Source organism: Somniosus microcephalus, chromosome 5 (genome assembly GCF_052327205.1).
Source record: "Somniosus microcephalus isolate GS21.2 chromosome 5, FLI_Smic_1.0, whole genome shotgun sequence".
Classification (NCBI taxonomy): Eukaryota; Metazoa; Chordata; class Chondrichthyes; order Squaliformes; family Somniosidae; genus Somniosus; species Somniosus microcephalus.
The window spans coordinates 62,495,259-62,523,076 of NC_140991.1; the positions used below are offsets into that span (position 1 = coordinate 62,495,259).

Consider the following 27,818-nt stretch of genomic DNA (forward strand, 5'->3'; position numbering starts at 1 on the left):
ACCTGCCTCTATGAGCGAATCTAACGTTTTTCCTCAGGTTTCAGAATTTACTCACCCAATAAATACACTGAATTTACTGCACCAGTGCCACATCTCAATGCTAATGAGGCACATATCCAGGGGCCAAACCATGGGAAAGGTGGCAAGTTGGGACTGACATTTTACTGAACAGGTCCTGGAGAAACTGCTTAAGAAGGGATGGCACCCAATCAATACCTTGTATCTGGGTGTCAGTGAGGGTTCTCCCATATCTACAGTCAGAAGTTTCCTGGGGCTGAGTGTCACAAGGGCCACCTGATATCTACTCGTAAACCACTTGACCCAACTTGGAATTATAACTCAGCCAATGCATCATGGAGACTAGTCTTGCAAACATTTCCTACTCGCATGCAATTGATTTGCTGACCTCAAATAGAGAAGTGCTGTTATGCTAAGCCTCTATGTACCGAGAAGGATGGTGTTTTACTATTTTGATCGTGAGCATCAACTTCCAGTAGTTAAGTTGATTGCAGTGACTCTCCAGAGTTGAGACAAAGGATCATGGTATGCCATCTATTTCCACCTTCCTTCCAGAACTCACAAGTGGCCAAGTACAACTCAAACCAGGTCAGTCAAAATGAAGTAGACCACAAGTCAAAAATTGGTCAGAAACTGCAAGAGAACTTGCCAGACCCGATATGAAGAAAAAAAGTTTCCAAAAAAAACAACTGATTTGCAACATGTCATAGATCCACAGACAATTTAAATTCTGCATTTTCTGGTATGAGGCATCAAAGGTCTGTTTGTGACAATGGTAGAAAAGAGCGAACTGTGCATCCCAGAACAAGACTTTAAACACAGCAGAACACGGACCACCTGACCACCCATGGAAAGTGCTGTAAATTTTGCTCCGATGGAAAAATTGTGATTTATATTTGTACGTAGAGTCTGGATTAAAGAAGAATACCTAGCTAGCTACGTGCATTTCTAATTAGTTGCAGAGTAGCAAGCCTTACCTATGAATGTGCTAGGGAAAGGCAGCATCATAGGCAATTACCTATTTTAAAAACAACGTTTACACTGAATGCAATCTATACTGATTTAAGAATTTTCAGGGCTATCGGTCATGTACACAAATACTTCTGTATGACAGATTGTTTCACGGAGCACCTAATATTACCCAAACAAGGTCATTTAAAGTGAGTGCCTATATAAAAAACATTGGCGGCATTGCCTTGCAAGTACAGCAGATTTATCCCACAGACAAAACACTAGAGGGAATTCCAATAATATTTTCATCCATAAAGAAACGAATTGAGGAGGGATCTGGCCCGGGTAAATTGGAGTCCAAGAGTGGCAGGCAGAAATGTAATGAAGCAATGGGCAGCCTTCAAAGAGAAGGTGGCTCAGGTACAGTCCCAAAAGGGGTAAAGGGAGGGCAACCAAAGCCAGAGCTCCCTGGATGAAGGAGTTGTTAGAGAGTAGGATGAAGCAGAAAAAGGGGACATATGACAGATAACAGCTTGATATTACCAGGGAGAATCAGGCTGAATATAAAAAGTTCAGAGGAGAAGTGAAAAAGGAAATGAGGGGCAAAGGGACAGTACGAGAATAGATGAGCGTCTAACAGAAAGGGGAATTCAAAGGTCTTCTTTAGGCATATTAATAGTAAAAAGCGTGTTAGAGGAGCGGTGGGGCCAATTAAGGACCAAATTGGAGAGCTGTTGGTGGAGGCAGAAGGTATAGCGGAAGTACTAAATGAGTAATTTGCATCAGTGGTTACAAAGGAAGAGGACTTTGCCAAAGCTATGGTAAATTAGGAGGTTGTCAGGATACTGAAATGAGATCAAAAAAAGGTAGATGAGGTAGTAGAAAGGCTGGAAGTACTTAAAGTGGATAAGTTACACAGTCCAGGTGGGATGCATCTCAAGGTTGCTGAGGGAAGCAAGGATAGAAATTGCAGAGGCGCTGGCCACAATCTTCCAATCGTCCTTCGATACAGGAGGTGGTGCAAGATGGTTTGGAGTTCGACCTCCGAGTGAGCGCAGACGCAAGCGTCGTCTGCATACTGTAATTCGACGAGAGGATGGGACGACCTTGGATCTGGACTGGAGGCGACAGAGGTTGAACAGTTTCCCGTTTGTTCTGTAAATTAGCTCCACTCCAGCGGGGAGCTTATTGAGGGCGAGATGGAACATTGCAGCAAGGAAAATCGAGAAGAGCGTTGGTGCAATGACACAGCCTTGCTTGACCCCGGTCCGTACATGAATTGGGTCTGTGATGGAATCGTTGGTCGGGATCACGGCTTGCATGCCGTCGTGAAGCAGACTCCTTGAAAAAGTGCAACATCCCCACTGACACCTGGGAATCCCTGGCCCAAGACTACACAAAGTGGAGGAGAAGCATCCGGGAAGGCGCCAAACACCGAGTCTCTTCGCCGCAAGCAGCGCACGTCAACCCAAGCACCCCACCCACCTGCCCCTTCAACCACCGTCTGCCCCACCTGTGACAGAAACTGTAGGTCCTGCATTGGACTCATCCGTCACCTGCGAACTTATTTTTAATGTGGAAGCAAGTCATCCTCAGTTCCGAGGGACTGCCTAAGAAGGTGGTGCGAGAAGACTGTAGATTTGGAAATGTTACACCCTTGTTCAAGAAAGGGGAGAAGGATAAACCTGGCAATTACAGGCCAGTCAGTGTAATGTCGGTGGTGGGGAAGCTTTTAGAAACAATTATCTGGAAGAAAATTAACAGCCACTTGGACAAGCATGGATTAAAAGGACAGTACAGATTTGTTCAGGGCAAATCGTATTTGACTAACTTGATTTGAGTTTTTTGATGAGGTATCAGAGAGGGTGGATGAGGGGAGTGCAGGTGATGTTGTATCTATGGACTTTCAAAAGGCATTTGATAAAGTACAACATATTAGGCTTGTTAGAAAAATTAAAGCCTATGGGATAAAGGGGGCACTAGCAGCATGGATACAAAATTGGCTAAGAGTTAGAAAACAGAGTTGTGGTGAATGGCTATTTTTCTGATGGGAGGGAGGTATACAGTGGTGTTCCCCAAGGTTCAGTACTAGGACCACTGCGGTTTTTGATATACATTAATGACTTGTACTTGGGGCTACAGGGCATAAATTCAAACATTAGCAAATTACATGAAACTTGGAAGTGTAGTAAATAGTGAGGAAGATCGTAATAGACTTCAAAAGGACATAAACAGGCTGGTGGAAGGGGCGGACACGTGGCAAATGAAATTCAACGCAGAAAAGTGCAAGATGTACATTTTGGTAGGAAAAATGAGGCGAGATAATACAAGCTAAATGGTACAATTTTAAAGAGGGTGCAAGAACAGAGAGGCCTTGGGGTATTTGTGCACAAATCTTTGAAGGTGGCACGACATGTTAACAAAGCAGTTAATAAAGCATATGGGATCCTGGGCTTTATAAATAGAGGCAGAGTACAAAAGCAAGGAAGTTATGCTGAAGCGATATAAAACACTACTTTGGCTCCAGCTAGAATACTGTGTCCTGGACACCACACTTTAGAAAGGATGTGAAGGCTTTGGAAAGGGTACAGAAGAATGGTTCCAGGGATGAGGGATTACAGTTACATGGATAGACTGGAGAAGCTGGGGTTGTTCTCCTGAGAGCAGAGAAGGCTAAGTGGAGAGTTGAGTTGAGAGAAGTGTTTAAAATCATGAAGGGTTTAGATAGAGTAAATAGAGAAACAGTTTCATAGAAGATAGGATCAGGAGTAGGCCATTCGGCCCCTCAAGCCTGCTCTGCCATTCAATGAGATCATGGCTGATCATCCAAATTCAGTACCCCGTTCCTGCTTTCTCCCCATATCCTTTGATCCCTTTAGCCTTAAGAAATATATCCAACTCCTTCTTGAATATATTTAATGAATTGGCCTCCACTGCCTTCTGTGGTAGAGGATTCCACAGGTTCACCACTCCCTGGGTGAAGAAATTCCTCTTCATCTCAATCCTAAATGGCTTACCCCTTATCCTTAAGACTATGACCCCTAGTTCTGGACTCCCCGGCCATCGGGAACATCCTTCCTGCATCTAGTCTGTCCAGGCCTGACAGAATTTTATAGGTTTCGATGAGATCCCCTCTCAATCTTCTAAACTCCAGTGAGTACAAGCCCAATCGACCCAATCTCTCCTCGTACGTCATTCCTGCCATCTCAGGTATCAGTCTGGTGAATCTTTGCTGCACTCCCTCCATGGCAAGGACATCCTTCCTCAGATAAGGTGACCAAAACTGCACACAATACTGAAGGTGCGGTCTCACCAAGGCCCTGTACAACTGCAGCAAGACATCCTTGTTCCTGTACTCGAACCCTCTTGCTACGAAGGCCAACATACCATTTGCCTTCTTAACCGCCTGCTGCACCTGCATGCTTACCTTCAGCGACTGCTGTACAAGAACACCCAGGTCTCTTTGCACTTCCCCTTCTCCCAATCTATTGCCATTCAAATAATAATCTGCCTTCCTGTTTTTGCCACCAAAGTGGATAACCTCACATTTATCCACATTATAGTGCATTTGCCAGTTTTCTGCCCAATCACCCAACCTGTCCAAATCGTACTGGAGTTTCACGACATCCTCCTCACAGCATACCCTCCCACCCAGCTTTGTGTCATCTGCAAAATTGGAGATACTACATCCAATTCCCTCGTCCAGATCATTAATATATATTGTGAACAGCTGGGGTCCTAGGACCGATCCTTGCGGTACCCCACTAGTCACTGCCTGCCACTCGGAAAACAACCCGTGTATTCCAACTCTTTGCTTTCTATCTGCCAACCAGTTCTCTATCCAAGTCAATACCTTGCCCCCAATCCCATGTGCCTTAATTTTACAAGCTAATCTCTTATGCGGGACCTTATCGAAAGCCTTCTGAAAGTCCAAATACACCACATCCACTGGTTCTCCCTTATCTATTTTACCAGTTACATGCTCAAAAAATTCCAGTAGATTAGTCAAGCCCGATTTACCTTTTGTAAATCCATGTTGACTTTGTCCGATCCTGTCACTGCTTACCAAGTGCTCTGCTATTACATCTTTTACAATAGATTCTAGCATTTTCCCCACTACCGATGTCAGGGTTACCAGTCTATAATTCCCCGCTTTTTCTCTACCACCTTTTTTGAATAGTGGGGTAACATTAGCTACCCTCCAATCCATGGGTACTGTTCCAGAGTCTATCGAGTTTCCAATGGTGAAAGGGTTGATAACCAGAGGGCACAGATTTAAGGTGATTAGCAAAAGAAACAGAGGCGATATGAGTGGCTACGCAACGAGTGGTTGGGATTTGGAATGCACTGCCCAACAGGATGATTGATATAGATTCAATAGTAGCTTTCAAATGGGAATGCGATAAATACTTGAAGGAGAAAACATTGCAGGGATATGGGGAAAGAGCGGGGGAGTGGGACTAACTGGATTGCTCTTCTAAAGAGCTGGCGCAGACTCGATGGGCCAAATGGCCTCCTTCTGTGCTGTACTATTCGATGATTCTATGTATTATTTACATTTTGGTAGGAAGAATAAGGAGGCCACATACACCTTGGAAAGTAAATGTCTAAATGGCGTTGACGAACAGAGGGATCTAGGGGTACAGATATACAGAAACGCTGTTTACGGAGGTCACTGACCAGCATCAAAGACCCTACCCACCCCAGCCACAGTCTGTTCGCCCCCCTGCCATCTGGGAGACGCTACAGATGCATTCGCACCCAAACGACCAGATTTAGGAACAGCTTCTTTCCCAGGGCTGTCATCCGACTGAACTCCACAAATAAACTCTGAAGCCTGCACATCTGCCAATGCACTTTATTATGTTTATGCTAATGTATTACAAGCCAAATGAATGTTGAATGTTTAAATGTCTTAATCTAAGTGAACACTCTCGGGAGCCGCAAGCCTACATTTCGTTGTACTGCACTTGTGCACTAACAATGACAATAAAGTTGATTATGATTAAAGTGGAGACACAGTTTAATGAGGTCATAAAAAGGCAAAGCATTGGGGTTCATTTCGAGAGGGACAGAACTGAAAAGCAGAGAAATTGTTAAACTTGTATAGAACCTTGGTTCGACCAGACTTGTCTGAACAGTTGACGTCTCCATATTATAATATAAAAAGGATATTGAGACACTGGAAAAGGTGCAAAAAAGATTTACTGGAATGATGTCCAAAGATGTGCGGGTTAGGTTGATTGGCTATGATAAATTGACCCTTAGTGTTAGGGGGATTAAATACGTGGGGTTACGGGGATAGGGTGGGATATGTGTTGGTGTAGGGGTTACGGGGATCGGGTGGGATATGTGTCGGTGCAGGCTCGATGGGCCGAAATGGCCTCTATCTGCACTGTGGGGTTTCTGTGATTCTGTGATACCAGAACTGAGAGGTTGTACTTATCAGCAAAGATTGAACAGGATGGGACTCTTTTCTCTGGAAAAAGAAAAGACTGATGGGTGACGAGGATTATGAAAGGGTAGACCTAGACAATATGTTTCCATTTGTGGGGGAGGCTACAACTCAGGGCCATAAATATACAGTCACTAATGCATCCAATAGGGAATTCAGGAAAAACTTCTTTACCCAGAGTGTGGAACTCATTACCACAGGGAGTAGTTGAGGTGAATAGCATAGATGCATTCAAGGGGAAGCTAGATAAGCACACAAGGGAGAAAGGAATATGATATGTTGATGGAGTTAGATGAAGAGGGGTGGGAGGAAACTTGTGTGGAGCACAAACACTGGCATGGACCTGTTGGACCAAATGGCCGGTTTCTGTGTTGTAAATACTTTGTAATAAACCAGTACAGTTCTGAACTTTGTTTCAATAATTAACACTTCCACATGTCCCTCATAAGGCAGCTTGTAACACCATTCTAATATCTACTTTGAAAAAGCTCCCTCAATTTCACTCTTCCAATATATTCTTTTGGTTTTCTAATTATTCAATCTGATTTTCTGTCAGATTTATTTTTCCAGTGCATCCCTTTCTTACAAAACATTCCTCCACACTCCTGAAATCCCAATTACAGTGTGCATAAAAACTACATATCAGCTTATGTTTTAGTAGTAGCCTTCTATAAGTCAGCCCCTGCACCGGATTTCAATCACAATCCAAGGCTAGTCACCCTGGGATAGTCAGCAAGGAATCCATTATTTTGCCAAAGCTTGTTTCATAAAGAGCTCCACACTTTTAAGATTTATTTCTGAAAACATATCCCAGGATTCTCTCTCAAATTGATTAAAATGTTTCACAAAAATGGACAACAAATCCAGGTGCTTCTGCCCAGCTGATACAAGCTGAGCATTCTCAACCAGGAACGACAGTCTTAAGCGTCTGCCGTTCTTAATTCCAGCCAGCTGCTTTTAATTCTGTAGACTGGATAATCAACATTCACCAAGGCAGTGCAGAGCCTCAGCCAGAAATGTAGAACGGTCAGAGGCACTATGCATTCAAGGTGTTTGGTTCAGAACCTTTGGACAGAGAGTTGACCAGCAGCCATAAAAACTGCCCAAAACTCAATTTAAAAAGATATTACATCTTTCAATCCTTCAGTGGACATTGCTATGCTTACAATCAAATGGATTAGGTTAGACAAGAATGCAACTCTGACTTATCAATTTTTATTTCTTGCACACGTTTTGTCATGTCTGAGAAGCAATCTGTGCTGATCTGTTCCTACAACAGACCACATTGTACCCCATTAATACAACTGCTCACAGATTTTTTTTAATGTGGCTTGTACACAAATCACTGAGTGTCTGCACCACACCAAAGGACGAGAACCACAAAAGAACAATCCAAAGTACACTAAAATTCAAACAGTGCTCAACATAACGTTGCACTCAATGTACTCCTTACCGTTCCCACCAATCTACCTCTTTGACCAAGCTTTTGGTCACCTGCCCTAATATCTCTTATGCAGCTCAGTGTCGAATTTTATTTAATAATCACTCCAGCAAAGCACCTTGGGACATTTTACTACCTTAAAGACGCTATATAAATGCAAGTTGTTGTTGTCATTTTCAGCCATAACTTACAAATTAAATTGTCTGCATTAAAAAAAAGTTCCATCCAGTTAATCATTGAAAAAAAAAAATCAGACAAACAAAAGTGGAAAACGTGAAAAAAAATGAATGCAAAAAAGGGGTTCGGGTAAAAAAGGAAAGTCAGAAAAAAACTAAAGTACAAGGCCTTATCACATGGATTAAATTATCTCACATGAAGTTTCTGGTCAATGGTGACCCACCACCCGCCCCCCCAGGATATTGATGGTGGGGGATTAGACGATGGTAATGCCATTGAATGTCAAGTGGAGGTGGTTAGATTTCTCTTGCTGGAGTGGTCATTGCCTGGCACTTGTGTGGTGCAAATGTTACTTGCCACTTAGCAGCCCAACCAGAATGTTGTCCAGGTCTTGCTGGATGCTGACACGGATTGCTTCATTATCTGAGGAGTTGCGAATGGAACTGAACACTGTGCAATTAGCAAACATCCCCACTCCTGACCTTATGATGGAGAGTAGGTCATTGATGAAGCAGCTGAAGATGGTTGAGCCTAGGACATTGCCCTGAGGAACTCCTGCAGCAATGTCCTGGGGCTGTGATGATTGGCCTCCAACAATCACAACCATCTTCCTTTGTGCTAGGTACGACTCAAGCCAGTGAAGAGTTTTCCCCAATTCCCATTGACTTCAATTTCACTCGGGCTCCATCATGCCACACACAGTCAAATGCTGCCTTGATATCAAGGATAGTCACTCTCACCTCACCTCTGGAATTCAGCTCTTTTGTCCATGTTTGGACCAAGGCTGTAATGAGGTTTGGACCAAGGCGGAACCCAAACTGAGCAACGGTGACCAGGTTATTGGTGAGTAAGTGCCGCTTGATAGTGCTGTCAATGACACCTTCCATCACTTTGCTGATGACTGAGCCAAGACTGTTGGGGCAGTCATTGGCCGGATAGGTTTTGTCCTATTTTTGTGAACAGATATACCTGGGCAATTTTCCACTTTGTCGGGTAGATGGTAGTGTTGTAGCTGTAATGGAACAGCTTGGTTAGAGGCGCAGCAAGTTCTGGAGCACAAGTCTTCAGCACTGCAGCCAGTAGGTTGTCAGGGCCCATAGCCTTTGCTGTACCCAGTGTGCTTAGCCGTTTCTTGCCATCATGTGGTGTGAATCAAATTGGCTGAAGACTAGCTTCTGGGGTGGTGGGGACCTCAGGAGGAGGCCAAGATGGATCATCCATTCGACACTTCTGGCTGCAATCGTTTCAGCCTTGTCTTTTGCACTCATGTGCTGGGCTCCGCCATCATTGATGATGGGGGTGTTCATGACGCCTCCTCCTTCTCCAGTTAGTTGTTTAATTGTCCACCACCATTCACGACTGGATGTGGCAGGACTATAGAGCTTCAATCTGCTCTGTTGGTTGTGGGATTGCTTAGCTCTGTCTATAGCATGCTGCTTCCGCTTTTTAGTATGCATGTAGTCCTGTGTTGTAGCTTCCCCAGGTTGGCACCTCATTTTTAGGTTGCCTGATGCTGCTCCTGGCATGCTCTTATACACTCCTCACTGAACCAGGGTTGGTTCCCTGGCTTGATGGTAATGGTAGAGTGAGGGATATGCCGAGCCATGAGGTTACTGATTGTAGTTGATCACAATTCTGCTGCTGCTGATGGCCCACAACGCCTCAGGGATGCTAGTTTTGAGCTGCTAGATCTGTTCTGAATCTATCCCATTTAGTACGGCGGTAGTGCCACACAACACAATGGAGGGTGTCCTCAGTGTGAAGGCGGTACTTTACCTCCACAAGGACTGTGCGGTGGCCACTCCTACCAATACTGTAGAGTAGGTTATTTCCTCATGTTGATTCTCTCACCACCTACGCCAGGCCCAATCTGGCAACTCTGTCCTTCACAACTCAGCCAGCTCAGTCAGTAGTGGTGCTACTGAGCCACTCTTGGTGATGGACTTTGAATTTCCCCCACCCAGAGTAAATTCTGTACCCTTGATACCCTCAGTGCTTGTTCCAAGTGGTGTTCAACGTGGAGGCGTACTGATTCATTAGCTGATGGGGGGGCGGTAGGTGGTAATTAGCAGAAGGTTTCCTTGACCATGCTTGACCTGATGCCAGAAGACTTCATGGGGTCCGGAGTCCATGTTGACTCCTCCCAGGGCCACTCATTCCTGACTGTATAACACCATGCCGCCACCTCTCGTGGGTCTGTCCTGGGATGGTGATGGAGGAATATGGGCGGTGGTTACGAGGTATGATTCTGTGAGTATGACTATGTCAAGCTGTTGCTTGACTAGTCTGTGGGACAGCTCTCCCAATTTTTGCACAAGTACCCAAAGTGAGGAGGACTTTGCAGGGTTGACTGGGCGTGCCTTGGTCGTGTCCGAATCCAGTGCCTCGGTCGATGCCGAGTGGTCTGTCCGGTTTTATTCCCATTATAGATTTTGCAGCAGTTTTGATACAACTAAGTATCTTGCTAGGCCATTTCAGAACACAGTTAAGAGTCAACCACGTTGCTGTGGGTTTGGAGTCGCCTATAATCTAGACCGGGTAAGGACAACAGGTTTCCTTCCCTGAAGGACATTAGCGAACCAGATGGGTTTTTATGACAATCCAGTAGTTACATGGTCACCATTACTGATACTAGCATTTATTGTAGCATTATTTCTAGTGTCCCCAGGGATTGGTATTTGGACCACTGCTCTTTCTGATATACATTAATGACCTGGACTTAGTTATAGAGGGCACAATTTCAAAGTTTGCAGATGACACAAAACTAGGAAATGTAGTAAACAGTGAGGAGGATAGTAGCAGACTTCAGGAGGACGTAGGTAGACTGGTGAAATGGGTAGACGGATGGATGAAATATAACGCAGATGATGCGCTATCAATTACTCAAAAGACTGAGGTTAAGCGAGTAACTAACAGGCTTTTATTAACAAGAGAATGAAGGTGTGCCTCGAGTGGTCGACCAGTCCAGAATACAGAGGGACTGTGGAGCAGTCACCTTTATACCTGGACTCGTGGGAGGAGTCAGCCGAGGCATGTACAGACATGTACACAATGGAATACAAACACCCACACAGGCAGGTATAACAGTGGTTTACCACAGCAGAGAAGTGTGAAATGGTGCAATTTGGAAGAATGAGGCGAGGCAATGTAAACTAAATGGCACAATTTTAAAGGGGGTGCATGAACAGAGAAACCTTGGGGTTCGCATACACAGGACAAGTTGAGAAGGCTGTTAAAACAACATGCAAGATCCTTGGCTTTAATAATAGAGGCAGAGTATAAAAGCAAGGAAGTTATGTTAAACTTTTATAAATCACACGTTAGCCCTCAGCTGGAGTACCGGTGTCAAATTCTGGGCACCACACTTTGAGAAGGATGTCAAGGCCTTGGAGAGTGTGCAGAGGAGATTTGCCAGAATGATACCAGGGTTGAAAGATTTCAGTTACCTGGCGAGACTAGAGAAGCTGGGATTGTTCTTCTTAGAGCAGAGGAGTTTATGGGGAGATTTAATAAGAGTGTTCAAAATTATAAGGAGTTTTAATAGAGTCAATGAAGAGTCTATTTTCACTGGTAGGAGAGTCAGTAACTAGAGGGCACAGAATTAAGATAACTGGCAAAAGAACCAGAGGGGAGGTGAGGAGAAATTTTTTTGCACAGTAAGTTATGATCTGGAATGCATTGCCTGAAAGGGTGGTGGAAGCAGATTCAATAGCAACTTTCAAAAGGGGAATGGATAGATACTCAAAAAGCAAAATTTAGAGGGCCAAGAGAAAAAAGAACTGGGGAGTGGGACTAGTTAGATAGCTCTTTCAAAGAGCCAACACAGGCAGGATGGGCTGAATGTCTTTTTTCTGTGCTTTTAGATTCTGTGTTTTAAGATTCTATTCTATGAAAATGGTACAAGGAAAGATCAAGAAAGTGGGATTAGAGTTGATCGCTTCAGTTGGGGAACTACCATAGGCACAATGGCCCAACCTTAAAGGAAAAATTCTATTAAAATGGGTCATATTTGGAATTGTGCATCATCTCCAATAGCAGTAACCGCATCATCGGGAACCAGATTCACATCCTCCTATCAACAGTGTGAATTGAAGGGTCTCCATTGAACCAAATGCAAAAAAGTGGCCACCACACTATCACAGCCAGAGTAATGCTCAAACTGAGGAAGGCTCTCAACAGTGGAGATTAAGTTTGAATTGAATGGTTTGAATAGCTCAGCAACTTCAGAACAATGTGTGCTTTGCGATGAGGCATCAATATGTTGCACAGCTGGGTGTCCATCTGAACAAAGTGTTCAGTTATGCTAACAGGATGCTTAACAGTACTATACACAAGTAGGATACATTTCTGGAGGACAGGTATAGAGAATGAAAACAAGGATACGGAGACAAAACCAGGCAGCTCACTGAAGAAAGGAAACCACTGAAGACAACAAATCACATCACTTTCGCAGACAAGTGAGTGAAGAACAATGCTGACACTCACAGCAATTCCAGAAGACGACAACAGATTCTATTTGTGTAGAGATGCTGAATACAAACTATGGTACGGCAATGGATACCGTCAACAAAGTTTGCAAAAAGGAATAGCGAGAGTGAATTAATGGCATTGGTAAGTTCTTAAGAAAGGTGATCAGAGTGTAACATCTGGAAGAGAATTATGTTACTCTCCATCTCAAATAAAGATCTATGCAAGATTAACAGTACAAAGGACAAGTGAACCAGCAATTGCAAGCAGATTTGTTACTTCAACTTCTGAAAAGGTCAAAATCCTGCTTGTTCTAAGTTTTGAGGAACATTATTAAACAATGTGAATGGCAAAGAAAGTTGTACAACAAAGAGATTTGGAAGTGGTGTAAGAGAACAACCACTGGCCACAAGCCTAAAACACCTTGAGATTACAGCATGCCAGAAAAAAATTCAGCAAGTAATCAGTATGCTTCAACTCCAGCAAAGAAAGAAGTAATGCTGAATTGCATTCTGGGAAGTAAAGTGGGGCAAAAAACTGATGAGATTAGGAGAACCACAGGAAAACCATGATAGCAACATAGTTAGTGCCAGTCAGTGGCTCAGTTGGTAGCACCCTCCCCTCAGAGTCAGAAGGTTGTGAGTTCAAGTTCCACTCCACAAAAATCTAGGCTGACACTCCAGTGCAGTACAGGAAACTTTGGTTTATCCGGAGGTTGGATGTCCGGAATACTCGATCTAACGGCAAAAATCAGGAGCCGTTTTCTGTAAGTTTTTTTTAGTTCTCGCTCTTTTTTTTCCCCCCAGTCAGGCACTGCAAGGTCTGTAACTATAGCAACAGCTTCAGCTAGACGCTTGCAGCTGCAGCCGACTCTTCAGAAGCTGTTGCTAAGCAACAGTGTTTGTTGTCAGATACGGAGATGAAAACCACCGTAACCAACATTAACTTTGTATGTCCTGCAGTTTTGATAGATCGGCAACACGCCAGTCCCGGATATCACAAAGTTTCCTGTCCTGAGGGAATGCTGCACTGTCAGAGGTGCTGGTGTGAAGCGGTATTGAATGGGAAGAGAGATGGATATATAACTTTGATTACTTTGGTGGATGTGATTTCAAAATTAAAGTTTCAAACCAATTATATTTAGATTTTTTTTTCCTTTGAAGATTAGTGCTGAAATTCCAAGAAAGCAGTTATTGCTGCGTTACAACGTCGTCTTTCGGATGAGACGTTAAACCGAAGCCCCGTCTGTTCTCTCAGGCTGATGTAAAAGATTCCATGGCACCATTTCAAAGAAGAGCAGGGGTGTTATCCCTGGTGCCCTATCCAATATTTATCCCTCAATCACCATCACTTAAAAAAGAGAGATTATCTGGTCATTATCACATTGCTGTTTATGGGAGCTTGCTGTGTGCAAATTGGCTGCCACATGTCCTACATTAGGGGGCTTAAATACTTGGGGTTACGGGGATCGGGTGGGATATGTGTCGGTGCAGGCTCGATGGGCCGAAATGGCCTCTATCTGCACTGTGGGGTTTCTGTGATTCTGTGATTACAGATAGAGATACAGTAATAGGCACAGCAAGTCTCATTCACTAATTGCTTTGAATGATCTTGGAGCCAGACAAACTAAACTGTGAAAGTTGAACTCTTAATAAAAATTGCTTTCCCAAACACCACTCCAAAATTCAGGAGGTGCAATTCTTCAGCAATAGCAAAAAGCATTTTTTTTTTTCCAAATACCAGCACATATATAAAAAATGAGAAATAGTGAACTGTTTTCATGACTATATTTACACAGTTGATGCAGCAATTACATCATGAGTAATGAAGTGCAGATATTTTAAGTGCTAGGTAAATTGCAGAAAATATGCGAGAAACACAGAAAATACTGGAAACACTCAGCAAGTCAGTCAACATTTGTAAAAAAAATAAGTGGCAAGCGACCAGAAGCTCACAGTTGCACTTGCAGATATATGTTAGAGTTCCACAATTCTAAAAATATTTGCTACTATTGACAGGTCAAATTTACATCTCAGTTTAAAAGTGCCTCAGGTGAACGTAGACAACAACCACCTCTATTTATATAGCGCCTTTAACGCAGTAAAACATCCCAAGACATTGAACAGGAGTATTATAAACACAGAAAATTTGACACCAAGACACATCAGGAGAAATTGGGGCAGGTGACCAAAAGCTTGGACAGAGAGGTGGGTTTTAAGGAGCGTCTTAAAGGAGGGAAGCGAGGTAGACAGGTGGAGAGGTTTAGGCAGGGAATTCCAGAGCTTAGGGCCTCGGCAACAGAAGGCACGGCCACCAATGGTTGAGTGATTATAATCAGGGATGCTTAAGAGGGGCGCAGATATCTCGGGGCGAGGGGGGGGGGGGGGGCGGGGTTTGTGAGGCTGAAGGAGATTAGAGAGATAGGGAGAGGCGAGGCCATGGGGGGATTTGAAAACAAAGATGAGAATTTTGAAATCGAGGAACTGCTTAACTGGGAGCCAATGTAGGTCAGCGAGCACAGGGGTGATCACAGGTGAGCACAGTCCCGATCCAAGGTCGTCCCATCCTCTGTCATCGAATTACAGTGTTCAGACGACGCTTGCGTCTGCGCTCACTCAGAGGCCAAACTGCAAACCATCGTCAACACCTTCACCGAAGCGTACGAGAGCATAGGCCTTACATTAAACATCCGTAAGACAAAGGTCCTCTACCAACCTGCCCCCGCCACACAGTACTGCCCCCCAATTATCAAAATCCACAACAAGGCCTTGGACAACGTGGACCACTTTCCATACCTCGGGAGCCTACTGTCAACAAGGGCAGACGTTGATGTCGAAGTCCAACACCGCCTTCAGTGTGCCAGTACAGCCTTCGGTCGCCTGAGGAAGTGTGTTTGAAGACCATGACTAAGCACATGGTCCACAGAGCAAGTGATTACCCCCCTGCTGTATGCCTCAAAGACATGGACCATGTACAGCAGGCACCTCAAAGCACCGGAGAGGTATCACCAATGCTGCCTCTGCAAGATCCTGCAAATCCATTGGCAGGATAGAACACAAGAGTTTCTTCGCCGGGAGCAAGCGGAAGCCAAGCGCAAGTCAACCCAAGCACCTCACCCACCCGCCCCGTCAACCACTGTCTGCCCCACCTGTGACAGAGACTGTAGTTCCCGCATTGGACTCATCAGTCACGAGAACTCATTTTTAATGTGGAAGTAAGTCATCCTTGGTTCCGAGGAACTGCCTAAGAAGATGGGCGAACGGGACTTGGTGCAAGTTTCGACACGGGCAGCCAAGTTTTGGATGATCTCAAGTTTACATAGGGTAGAACGTGGGAGGCCAGCCAGGAGTACATTGGAATAGTCAAGTCTAGAGGTAATAAAGGCATGAATGAGGGTTTCAGCAGCGGATGAGCTCAGGCAAGGGTGGAGACGGTCGATGTTACGGAGGTGGATATAGGTGGTCTTAGTTATGCTGCGGATATGTGGTTGAAAGCTCATTTCATGGTCAAATATGACAACAAGGTTGCGAACAGTGTGGTCCAGCTTCAGACAGATGTTAGGGGGAAGGATGGAGTCAGTGGCTAGGGAATGGAGTTTGTGGCGGGGACCGAAAACAATGGCTTCGGTCTTCCCAATATTTAATTGGAGAAAATTTCTGCTCATCCAGAACTGTATGTCGGACAAGCAGTCAGACAATTTAGAGACCGTGGAGGGGTCAAGAGAAGAGGTAGCGATGTAAAGCTGGGTGTCGTCAGCATACAACAACAACAACTTAATTTCAGCATGGACACCATGGTTATAGAAAACTGGTTACATGTCAACTCCTTTTCAGTTTATCCACTAAAACAGTTGATTATTTTCTCCAGCTCCACTTAAATTTCTGAACTTGCATACTGACTCAAACTGCAAGTTAATGCTTCTATTGAGGATCTGAGTAGTACAATAATTTTAAGTTTACATTAACTAAAATGGCTTGAAGAACATTTTTTCAGCCAAGGAAAAGCACAGATACTGCATCTCGCCTTACATTTTACCCCAACATTTTACCCCATCACAGAAGAGCAGACTAATAAGCATGCAATTTGATTACCCTTCCAGCTAAAAGCATGTTACGTGAGGCAAATCATAAATGATACAGCACAGAGAGGCGCCATTCGGCCCATCCTGCCTGTGCCAGCTCTTTGACCGAGCTATCCAATTAATCTCACTCCCCTGCTCTTTCCCTATAGCCCTGTAATTTGTTTCCCTTTTATTTATCAAATTCCCTTTTGAACATTATTACTGAATCTGTTTCTACAACCTAAATCTGTGTCCTCTGGTTACCAACCCTTCTGCCACTGGCAAAAGTTTCTCTTTATTTACTAAATTGATTCTGAACACCTCCATCAATTCTCCACTTAAACTTCTCTGCTCTAATGAGAACAACCCCAGCTTCTTCAGTCTCTCCACATAATTGAAAGTCTCATCCCTGGTACCATTCTACTAAATCTCTTCTGCACCCTCTCCAAGGCCTTACCCAGAATTGAACACAATACTCCAACTGAGGTCTAACCAGTGATTTATAAAGGTTTAGCATAAATGAACAAGAAAGGTGAGGATGTCAAGCCTGCCATGGGGTTGGGGGGGAATCAATCTACATAGCATTGCCATTTAGTTGGCCAGTAAATTATGACTGAAAAAGATTTGTTACTTAAAATGTCACATTATACTACCACAGCAACTTTAAAGTATCTCCACCTTTCTCATCTTTTAAAACAAACCCTCCTCAGATCTATTTTATGCATTCAAAGCAGAGAAAGCTGTCACTTACCTTCATTTATCTTTGACATATCCACATTAGCATTGTTAAGCTGTAAGGTGGCTTGTAAAGCAGGAAGTAATTGCCTCAAAAGATTTGGATCCTGCAGTAGAGGAGGAATAGGTGACTGAGGAACAGGTGAAACTGGGACTGTAGATGTGGTGGCTGATGGGGTCTGAGAAGCAGGAGTCATTCCTGAGGATGACGACGAAGGGGTAGCACAAGAGTGAGATGCTGACTTGTCCACTGAAGCAGTTTCTGGTGAAGGGGAAAAAAAGTCAAAATATAGCAACTTTTATACAGAACTTGTGTGGGGTGACAATTTTTCTACTAGTTTTTTTTTAGCCTCTAAATAATCATAATTCGAGGGTTCCCAGGGATTCCCTTAGATATTTACTTTAATTAAAGGTTATGGATTGGTATGGTAGGTGACAAAATTATTTCCTTCTTGCACACTGAACGCTGTTTTGTTGAACATTCAAACCAATCTGTCTGCTAATGTGGCATTATTTAAAGAATAGCTAGCAGTTCTCCCAATGTCCTGGTCAACAGTCCTCCTTTTGTTGTTTGCAATGCACTTTGGGGTGTCCAGAAAATGTTAACGGTCCTATATAAATTCAAGTTATTGCTTGCTTCATCTGAATTATAAAAGATCTTATTCCAAAGTAGCAGAAGAATCAGTGATATGAACAAAATCAGGAAAACATTACTTCTTTTTAGAACTGTAATTTTTATCTTCTTCACATAAATCCCTGAAGGGAGTCAAAGATTATATATACCACATGGTAAAAATTTCACATTCAAGCCAATTAGGGGTAAGCAATAAATGCAGCCGTGCCAACATCCAGAGAACAAATTTATTAAAGATTGAATGCTTTATGGAAGTACAGCAATAATTATTTCAATCGTCATCCAATGTAAAAAAAAAAACTATTTATTGTGATATAAATTATAGGAAAGACCAACATGTACAACATTTCCCCCACTCAGGCAATTGAGAATTGATTATCATTTCATACTAGTTTTGCTGAATGGTAGAGGGGAGAAATAAATGTCAATTCAAGAATACATTCACTTAGGAAATGGGGTTTTCCAAAACCCCATATGAAGGCGCTAGTGGTCCAAAATCTCTGCTTCTCAACAGCTAAGCTGTGAAACATAAGCACATTGGGTTCCCATGAAGGACCTGATACAACAATTGAGACAGAGGGACCTGCCTGGAGGGAAATTACATTTTAAGTAACATTTTACTGTGAGCAGTCTCAATTGGGAACCTGCAAAAGCAGCATACATGGGAAGGAGCTCTCTGAAATTAGTTGAGTCTTTTGGTTGATCCTGCTTTATGGAAGGTGGCTTGCTCCATGACCAAAGGGACTCAAATTTTTCATAGCTAGACAGCGCAAGAGTCAAAAAGCTCAAATCGGGTGTTTGGTTGATGTCTCCACAACGGGAAGCTAATGAACTTTTGAGCTTGGTTGCTCTCATCCTAACAAATGCACTCTAGTTTCAGACAAACTCGAACCAGCTTCAGAGCTTAAGGCTAGAACTGAAAGTAGGTTCACACTTTATATATCTCTTCACCCTTCTAAGATTATACTGTGCACAAGCTTGGCTCAGTTAGTAGCATCATTGTAACATTATGGGTTCAAAGCCCTAGCCAGGACTTCAGCACATTATCGAAGCAGACAGCCCAGTGCATTACACAGGGAGTCATGCATTGTTGAACATCCTTCTGATGAGGCTTTAAATTAGTACCTCGAACTCATGGGTTCAAACCCCACTACAGGCTTGAGCACATAATCTTGTTTCATTGTTGGTAGCACAATCTTACTGAGCTGTGTTCTGCCACTCTTCTAGCTGATTTACTGCATGTGAACTACTTTTACTTGTTTCAGAGATATAACATGCTATATAAATGAATTAAGAAATTTAAATGATTATTTCTTCAGAAAAGTTTCAATAATTTAATTATCCGATCTGGAATTTCTACTGTAATTGCATAAAGTAACTGCACACTCCTCTCCCACAGGAATGCATTCTACTATTTTGAAGGTTTATAAGCAGCTCTGTAAGTACCACAGGAGCAGACAATACGAGCACAGAAACTGAGTAACTTCAAGGGACACTGCAAACATCAATTGCAGGGATCAGCCACCAGGAAAAACCCATTGTAAAATGGACACATTTTTAATCCAGGCAGACATCAACAGAGGCCAGCACCACAAATTGAATATTTCACTGATACAATCCAGACAATGTAGAGCTTCATCAACACAAAGGTAGGGTAAAATATGGATTCCAAAACTCTATGGTGTCCATGGCAACAGAAAGTCTAACAAGGATCTAGCAAAGTAATGTGTTAATGCAAAGTTAAGATGTTGAAAGCATGTGTTTAATTTTGACTGCCACCAACATAATCAACTTTTAAATTGTTGCCAAAAAAAGAACTGTAGGATTCTCAAAGCAAGGTCTTACATGCCGTGTATGGGGAGGGCAAAAAAGACCACAAACCTTCATAGGGTTTGTGGTTCTAAACTCCAAGAGATCAGTTTGATCTCAATAATCTCTAGTCATACAAAAGGGCACAAACTGATCTGAACCACGGGAAGCATGACATGGTTTGACCTTCACTTACAATGAAAAGTAAATTCCATTTTTATTGCTTTGTGAGTATTACCCAGGATTACAATTCACAATCCCCGTAGAATATGGAGGTTAAATTGCAAGAGCTGGCCAAGAGGCCACAGGTACAAAATAGTAAAAGGCATATCTAGGGCTGATATCAGGAGGTTCTTGTTCACACAAAGTGATGAATACCTGGAATGAACTCCCTGATACAAGTACTGGCAGCAAAATCCCTGGAATCATTTAAGATCCTATTCAATGTTGCATGTGGGGACTTTAACATCACTCTAGATGGACAAATGGCCTTCATTATCTGTAATCATTTTGTGATCTTGTGCTTAAGCGAGCATTCAGTTTAAATTACTTCTTTGGGTGAGGACTGAAAGATATTCACAGATTTGGATCTCAACTGCAGTTCGTGTAGACATACATTTTCAGTTTCCAATTTCCAACTGTTGTGTTGCTATTAAAATTGCTACGAGCTATTTTGTACTTTCAGAAACCAGGCATATTTTGAAGTGTGTTTTTTTCTTTGCCTTTCACATTTGGAACAGCCATACTATCAAAAAATATCTACACATTGATATCTGTGTGTGTTATAAATATGTGAATTTGTATAATTATACTGTTACATCTTGCAATTGATTTAGGGTGAAACCCATCAGTTCAACAAATTTATACACTGTCTAAAGAGCTTATATTCACGAATAGGTGACAGAAAAAAAACTACACATTTAATGTTGTTCTGTAATTTGGCCGTACAAGTTTTTCAGTTTAAACATATCCAACATAAATCTGCACTTTCAGAATCCTATTTACAGCAAATATGAAATTAACTACAATTAGCAAAATCCTGTTTCTCTCTCCACAGATGTTGCCTGACCTGCTGTGTACTTGCAGCATTTTCTGTTTCTATTTAACAAAATAATAGTTTGCTGGTCAAAACAATTTAATTCAATGTAATGAAGATGTGGGCTCGTAATCTTTTACCTGCAAAAGAAAATGCCTACAAAAGTATTTATGTTGGTTACAATGGAGAAACACTGCTGGTGAATTCAAAAAATCCATTAACTTACATAATTCTGGCCATCTTCTCAACTATAATGGATTGAAATTTAAATAGTGGACTTTTGGCAGACACTAAGAAAGGAAGAAATGGAAGGGCAACACTTCGCTTGTAGTTAACAGAATCTCAGAAGTGAGCTCACCATTGTAATAGCTTGATGCAGAATTGTTACTACGGCTAAACTGTTTCATGGTTTATCCGATTAAGTTTACTAACATGAAGTTCCTTCAGATTTTTTTTAAATTAACAGTTTTCCAATACGAAAAACATAAACAGCAATAATGTGGAGATAAAACTCCAAGAATTGGACAATTCCACTGGTTTGCATGTAACAAGGTTTTTTCTCGCCCAAGTTACTCAAGGCAGGGGGGTGGGGGCAGAGGGGGGGGTAATTTCAGCCTTGACAGCGGGTGAATACAATCCTGTAGGGTTGCCTGTAATTACCAGAGGTGGAGACAACTTAAAAGTTAACTATCATGAGAACTGCCCCAAATATTTGTGATTTGCATCAACAATTTGGATACAGATAAACACTATGCTAGCGGGTCAAATTTATACATGATACTTAACTCGCGACAGTATGACCTACAAAATAATCTCAATGGAATCTGTTGGGGTGGGGGGGTGGGGCAGGGCAGGAAGAGAGACAGACAACAGTGAAGGATGAAATTCAATTTGGGTAAGTGTATGATACTGTTATTAGTAGGAATAAAAAGTGTACTGGATACAAATACTGAATGGCATCAAACTAGCTTACAGTGAAGTTGAGAAAGATCTTGAGAGACTGAGTAGACATAGAACTTTACATACCCAGCCACTGTGGAAGAGGAAATGAAAGCAAATCTAGTGAATACAGCCACACCGAGAGAAAAAAAGAGAATTTCACACTGCTCTTCAGCCAGGAGGATTTCACACTGCTCTTCAGTGTGACATCATGCAAATGCACCATGTGTAATGCACCAGTTTTGGTCACCAAGATACAAGTGAACCATTGTGAGCCTTGGTGACAGCCGAGAAAAAAAGTGGCAAAGCTGAACCCTCGTGTCAGAGGACGGAGTTATGAGACAAGGCTTTTGTAGCGTTGAAGGTGACTATTAAGAGGGAACATAATAGAAAGAAAAGGAAAGACGTGCATTTATATAGCACCTTTCACAACCTCAGGACGTCCCAAAGTGCTTTACAATCAATGAAGTACTTTTGAAGTGTAGTCACTATTGTAATGTAGGAAACACGGCAGCCAATTTGCACACAGCAAGGTCCCACAAACAGCAATGTGATAATGACCAGATAATCTGTTTTAGTGTTGATGGTTGAGGGATAAATATTGGCCAAGGCACCGGGGAGAACACCTTCAAATTGATGCAAGATAGATCTCAAGACTAATGTCAGAAAGAGGTTCTATATGCAGTGGAGCCAAAAATATCATGGAGTCATGCAGTGATGGGGGACTGCAACTTTTTCCCTCTACCGATGAGCCAAGATGGCCAATTTCATCCATATGTAATAATTTCTCACACCCACGTTTCGCTCTCCCTACCTCCAAAATAAAAGCAATCACTAATTTATCCCCTTTGACTGAGGGAAGGTAAGCTCAGTGCACAATTGTACTCCTGGGTCAACTCATCAGGATGCAGAAGAGAGGTCTTCAGTCATCAAAGCCTGTGGCATTCTGACGCAATTTTATTGACCTACACAATGTCCCATTTATTAATAATCCAATATACATTAAAAACGATGAGTGGGTCACAACAGTCCATTTCCAAATGCATTAAAACTCACCTGTCAGGTCCAGTCCATGGCAAAATCCACTTTAAAATGGTCAACGTTGGGATGCAGTACTCTATATACCTGGAGGTGGCAATTGGTATCAAGTGTTCTGCTCTTTTTTTAAACTAACCTCACAAGACAGGCTCCCTATCTAGCATTAGATCAGATACAGAGGTACCTGGAACTTAACAGAACAGGACCAGTAAGTCCTTAAAAATAGAAGCAGCAGCTAAACAATAAAGGTTTTGGCCCTGAGCAGGGAACGATAATATGAACCCTTTTGAATGCCATATTTCTGAAACAACTCCATGTTTGGTTTCCCCAGGTGCTTCACAATATCCCTTCATGACTGGCTCTATAGTATCAAAAAAATAATCACCTGGCAGACTGCATTGTAATGTCCTTCAGCAGAGCCCTGTATTTCAACCTAACTACCTGCCAAATAAGTACCATTAGTTCGTTCTTTTTAATCATCTCTTCAGTCTCCCATGTGCTAAAGGCCCCTTAAGACAAGACAAAGATCAGTTATCAATGTTCCTCAAAGCTCCATACTGCTTTGCAAGGCTCCATGGATAATGCCAAGTGACAGTTAATGTAGCCCACCTACCTCATTCCTATTTTCCATAAGAGTTCCAGTAAGCAACACAATAGTCGTTGTCGGGTCCCTCTACCCCACAATCTGAAAAACTACCAAGGATCGAAGATAGCCAAATTCCAGTGCGCGACAACTTCAACCCTTCCAAAAGAGAATTTCTAGAATTCAGGAGAGGAAAGAATTAAGTCACCATGACCGTAACCCAACAACACTGCTAATGTGCAGCACTTCCTCAGGCTACTGTTCACCAACAGCAGTACGCTATATGGCCAAAGAGATGCAAGGGGAGAGAACAAGATTGAAATTGTTAGCCCTGAGAAAGAAATGTGGGTGGGAGAACAGAGAAACAGACATTAGGAGGGCAGAGAGAGAATGCAAGAAAGTGAGATATTTTAGATCAGCCATGATCTTATTGAATGGCGGAGCAGGCTCGAAGGGCCATATGGCCTACTCCTGCTCCTATTTCTTATATTGATTGATTGATTAGGTTGGTTGGGGGGGGGGGGGGGGGGGGGGAAAGGGGGGCGGCAGTTACACAGGGAGAGATTTAACAGCTCAACATTGGGGGACAGAGAGAGATTGAGGGAACAGAGCAACAGAAGAATTCCAGAGACTGGAGTACATAATCTCAGCCGACACTTCAGAGTAGCACTGGCAAAATGCTGCACTGTCGGAGGTGTCACCTTTTCATTCAAACTTTAAACCAAGAACCTGTCTATCTGCTCAGGTGTACACAAAAGATCTTATGGTACTATTCGATGAGCAGCAGATTTTGCCATGGTTTGACCATCCCTCAACTAATACCACTAAAAAAAGTTTGTTTTCTCATTGCGAGAGCTTTCTTGACAGATCGGAAATGCCAGTTTCCAGCACATGCCCGAAACCGGCATTTCCGATGTCCCTACGGGTGGGTACACAGCATGTACCCACCCGTGGGGATCGGAATATCCGGCCCAATCTGTCTGCTGCATTTGCCAACATAACAGCTACGCTTCCAAAGTACTTAAATTGATTGTGAACCGTTTTGGGACATCCAGAGGACGAGAAAGGAGTTATATAAATGTAAGTTTTTCCTTCTTTTTGTTCTTCGGCTTCAAAGCAAAAATACAGATTCAAATTTTTTGCTATGCCCTAAAGCTGGTAACCTTCAACATTCCTTGAGCCTTCTGCAGAGTTTGATATCCCACCTCATGGAAAATCTGACCTCTTACAGCATATTAGCGCACAGCTGATAAACTTGACAAACATGTTCTCCAGAGGTCTGAAACATCGGGCCAGGATAAATCAACATTAATCTCCCTGCGAGGGAAATATCCATTGCATCCCTGCCGCTCCGCCCCCCCACCCCGCCCTAATTCGACCCTCCCCCCAGTTCAGTTTCTAGTCTGCATCAATGCCCTCTTGGACGCTGACAGAAAGACCACCCTCTTATGGACTGGTTAATTGCCATCAGAAAAAAACAAGGGGTAGTCAAACAACTAAAGGCAAATAGACAGAAATGAACTTTAGACAATGATGCACAGCATTCAGAACTGTCCAGAACAATTCAGTAATTCTGCAAACATGAAGTACAATATTATCCACTCATCCCTCTCTCTTACAGCAGTAAGTTCTCTTCGATTATAAATTTTGATGACTTTATATTGGCAATCACATCCAGTGTGCATTGAAGGGAAAAAATGACACAGATGATTGCTAAAGCTAGTAGAGTAGTAGCAATCTTAGGTTTGCCGACGTAATAGCCATTGCTCTCCAAAAGTACTTTTGAGGCATTTCAATATGAAAACATGCTACAAGTGCTAACTATTGTTTCTTGTTGTTAAAAGCCCCATTTGTCATTCGTCTTAGAAAATTTCTCTCTCCAGTGGTGGAATATTGTCCCATTCAGAAAGCTGCTGAGGAAACTAATCTCACATCCTTGGATGCAGTCATCAAAAACTGTGCACAGAATTTGATGAGGATGGTCTGCTCCATGACATAGTTCACACTACACTACCGGAATGACACGACCACCTCGAGTTTCCTCCACAAAAACAAGTGCAACACACAAAAGTTGGTAAAGCCACATGAAGATCTTCACAGCCAGAACACAAGTGTTATCCCGTAACATTTTGCATCAAATCACAAAAGTTAAAAACACTTCAATTTATATAGCACCTGATCATTTCATAGCATCTCAAAAAACTGGTTACATTTTGGGGTTTTTACACTATTTTCTTGGATTCAGTAACTTTTGTAAGCAGATCTCATATCCCCAATGACCCAGAGTGTACTTTGATCTCTCCATGGAAGGGCCTTAGAGAAAACCCATCATTGTATTTGGACTCACTGGATACACCACATGCCACATGAACTTGGCAGGTGGAAGTGTAGCACTCAAACCACCAGACAAATTTATTGTGTAAAACAGAATACTCACTATAGTGAATTTCTTTACAATAGTTCTAAATTTATATTAATCTCTTCAAAATGTCAAAAACATAGCTGCATCTCCTGCACTAAACCTTGCCGAATGATGGCAGAATATCTGAACAGGCCAGCGATGGTCAAAGTATCTTACGCTGAGCAGGCAGCCTGCCTTCAATGAGACATCAATGTGCAGGTGTCACACACAGCTGTTTATGTTTGCAGCTTTCACCAGCAGAGGTCAAATGCAATAGAGGCTTTCTCCACCCAAGGGCCCATTTGCCTCCCCCAGTACTGTAAAGTTCCTTGTGATTCTATGGCTCATATACCACTGCACTATTCATTAATCCCTGCTGGAGGTGCGAGAGAATGTCTGGTATGGACAAGCTTGGGCTTAGGTTCAGATAGCCTTTAACCCAAGAATGACGAGGCCAATTGTAGGACCACTAACTCTACCCCAGAGATAATGTAACAATGCAGATTGGGGATTGAACCTGGGACCTTCATGGCCTCCATCATGGAGTCCTATTCAATGGCCAATTCCAGTGAGCCACCAGGGAAGCAGCAACTCAAAATATTTAAACTACAAAGCCTAGCTATTCTTCAAATAAATGCAGTCTATCGCCAGATAGTTAATTTTATGGTGAACAGGTCAAAACACTGTGGCCTGGGGTGGGTATCAACAGTGAACGTACAGCGTTTGCTGTTATTACCCCTTTGAAACTGACAGCAACTTCAGGATTTAGTGCATGCGCATCCGAACGCTGAAATTCTGAAGTTGTGGTCAGGTCATTCACTACTCAGACACTGGCTGCTCTGTGCGCTGCCCCCGCCCCATCGCCGGCAATCAGTGTAATTAGGCAAATCAGTGAAACTGATGAAAACTTGGGCTTTTCCATGTCAATATCGCTGTTAAATATCCCATTAAAAGTTAGACCTTGTTGGATTAGATGTAACTGGGGTTTTAGCAGCGTACTGGCTGCTAAACAAACATTACGGCCCTGAAAAACTAATCTTAATTTTGTGGCTTGTCAAATTTTGCCATTATATTAAAAATAGCTGGGGGAGCCTGGCTTTGCCAGGGCTGTTTTGGGCCGGGCGGTTTAAATCGAGTGCCAGGCTTTGGGGCCTCTCTGTGTCCCTCTCTCAATCTGCTGCCGGGCAACATTTTAAATCGAGTACCAGGCTTTCAGGCCCTGTCTCTCTGTCCCTTTGTGAATCTGCTGCCGGGCAACATTTCTACCTTTTAATACCTTCAAAGATGAAACTGAAAGTACTTATAAAACGTTTTTGGTGAATCTTTTAAAAATAACAGGAGATACTAACCTTTTCAAAGCTGCATCAGCAGATTTTGAGCTGGAAGGAGTTGAAGCAGCAATGGGGTTTTTAGCTTGAGGCAATGGATGCCACATCCCTGAGATGAAACCGATTAGTCCCGCCCACACACACACACCGATTGGCCAACCATCAGGGGACTGTACTGTAGGATTGGTCAATCGTGACGGCACAGGATTGGTCGAACCTTGACATCAGTCAATCAATGCTAAGTAGCAGATAATGAGTTTAATTTTGAAGGTTTTTTGCATAAGGCGCGAACAATTTTCGTCCGACCGAAAAGTAAATACACTTACGACCGTCCTGGAAGCGTAAGCTTTCTTTGGAGGTAACGCGCGCGTAGGTACGCTCTATAACTTTCGAGCGCATAGCCGGACAGATGCACACGTGAGGACAGACAGACAGACCCAACGATCCGTTTATATATATATACTAGCTGGGGGAGCCCGGCTTTGCCAGGGCTGTTTTGGGCCGGGCGGTTTAAATCGAGTGCCAGGCTTTGGGGCCCTGTCTGTGTCCCTTTGTGAATCTGGTGCCGGGCAACATTTTAAATCGAGTGCCAGGCTTTTGGGCCCTGTCTGTGTCCCTTTGTGAATCTGCTGCCGGGCAACATTTCTACCTTTTAATACCTTGAAAGATGAAAGTGACTTATAAAACGTTTTTGGTAAATCTTATGTTATTTTTAAAAGAGAAACTAACTTTTTCAAAGCTGGATA

The 27,818-nt window shown here is 42.9% G+C and overlaps 1 protein-coding gene across 5 annotated transcripts in view; it reads right to left on the bottom strand.

Moving 5' to 3' along the window:
- waca (WW domain containing adaptor with coiled-coil a) overlaps positions 1-27,818 on the bottom strand; it is a 109,821-nt gene that overhangs the window by 48,094 nt on the left and 33,909 nt on the right. For 4 of the 5 annotated variants that reach the window (XM_085987683.1, XM_085987682.1, XM_085987681.1 and 1 more), the window contains one exon: positions 17,321-17,566. The exons of the other annotated variant lie outside the window; for it this stretch is intronic. In XM_085987683.1, the coding sequence (XP_085843809.1) occupies positions 17,321-17,566 (246 nt within the window). The remainder of the gene's footprint in view (positions 1-17,320; positions 17,567-27,818) is intronic. 5 annotated transcript variants of the gene reach the window in all.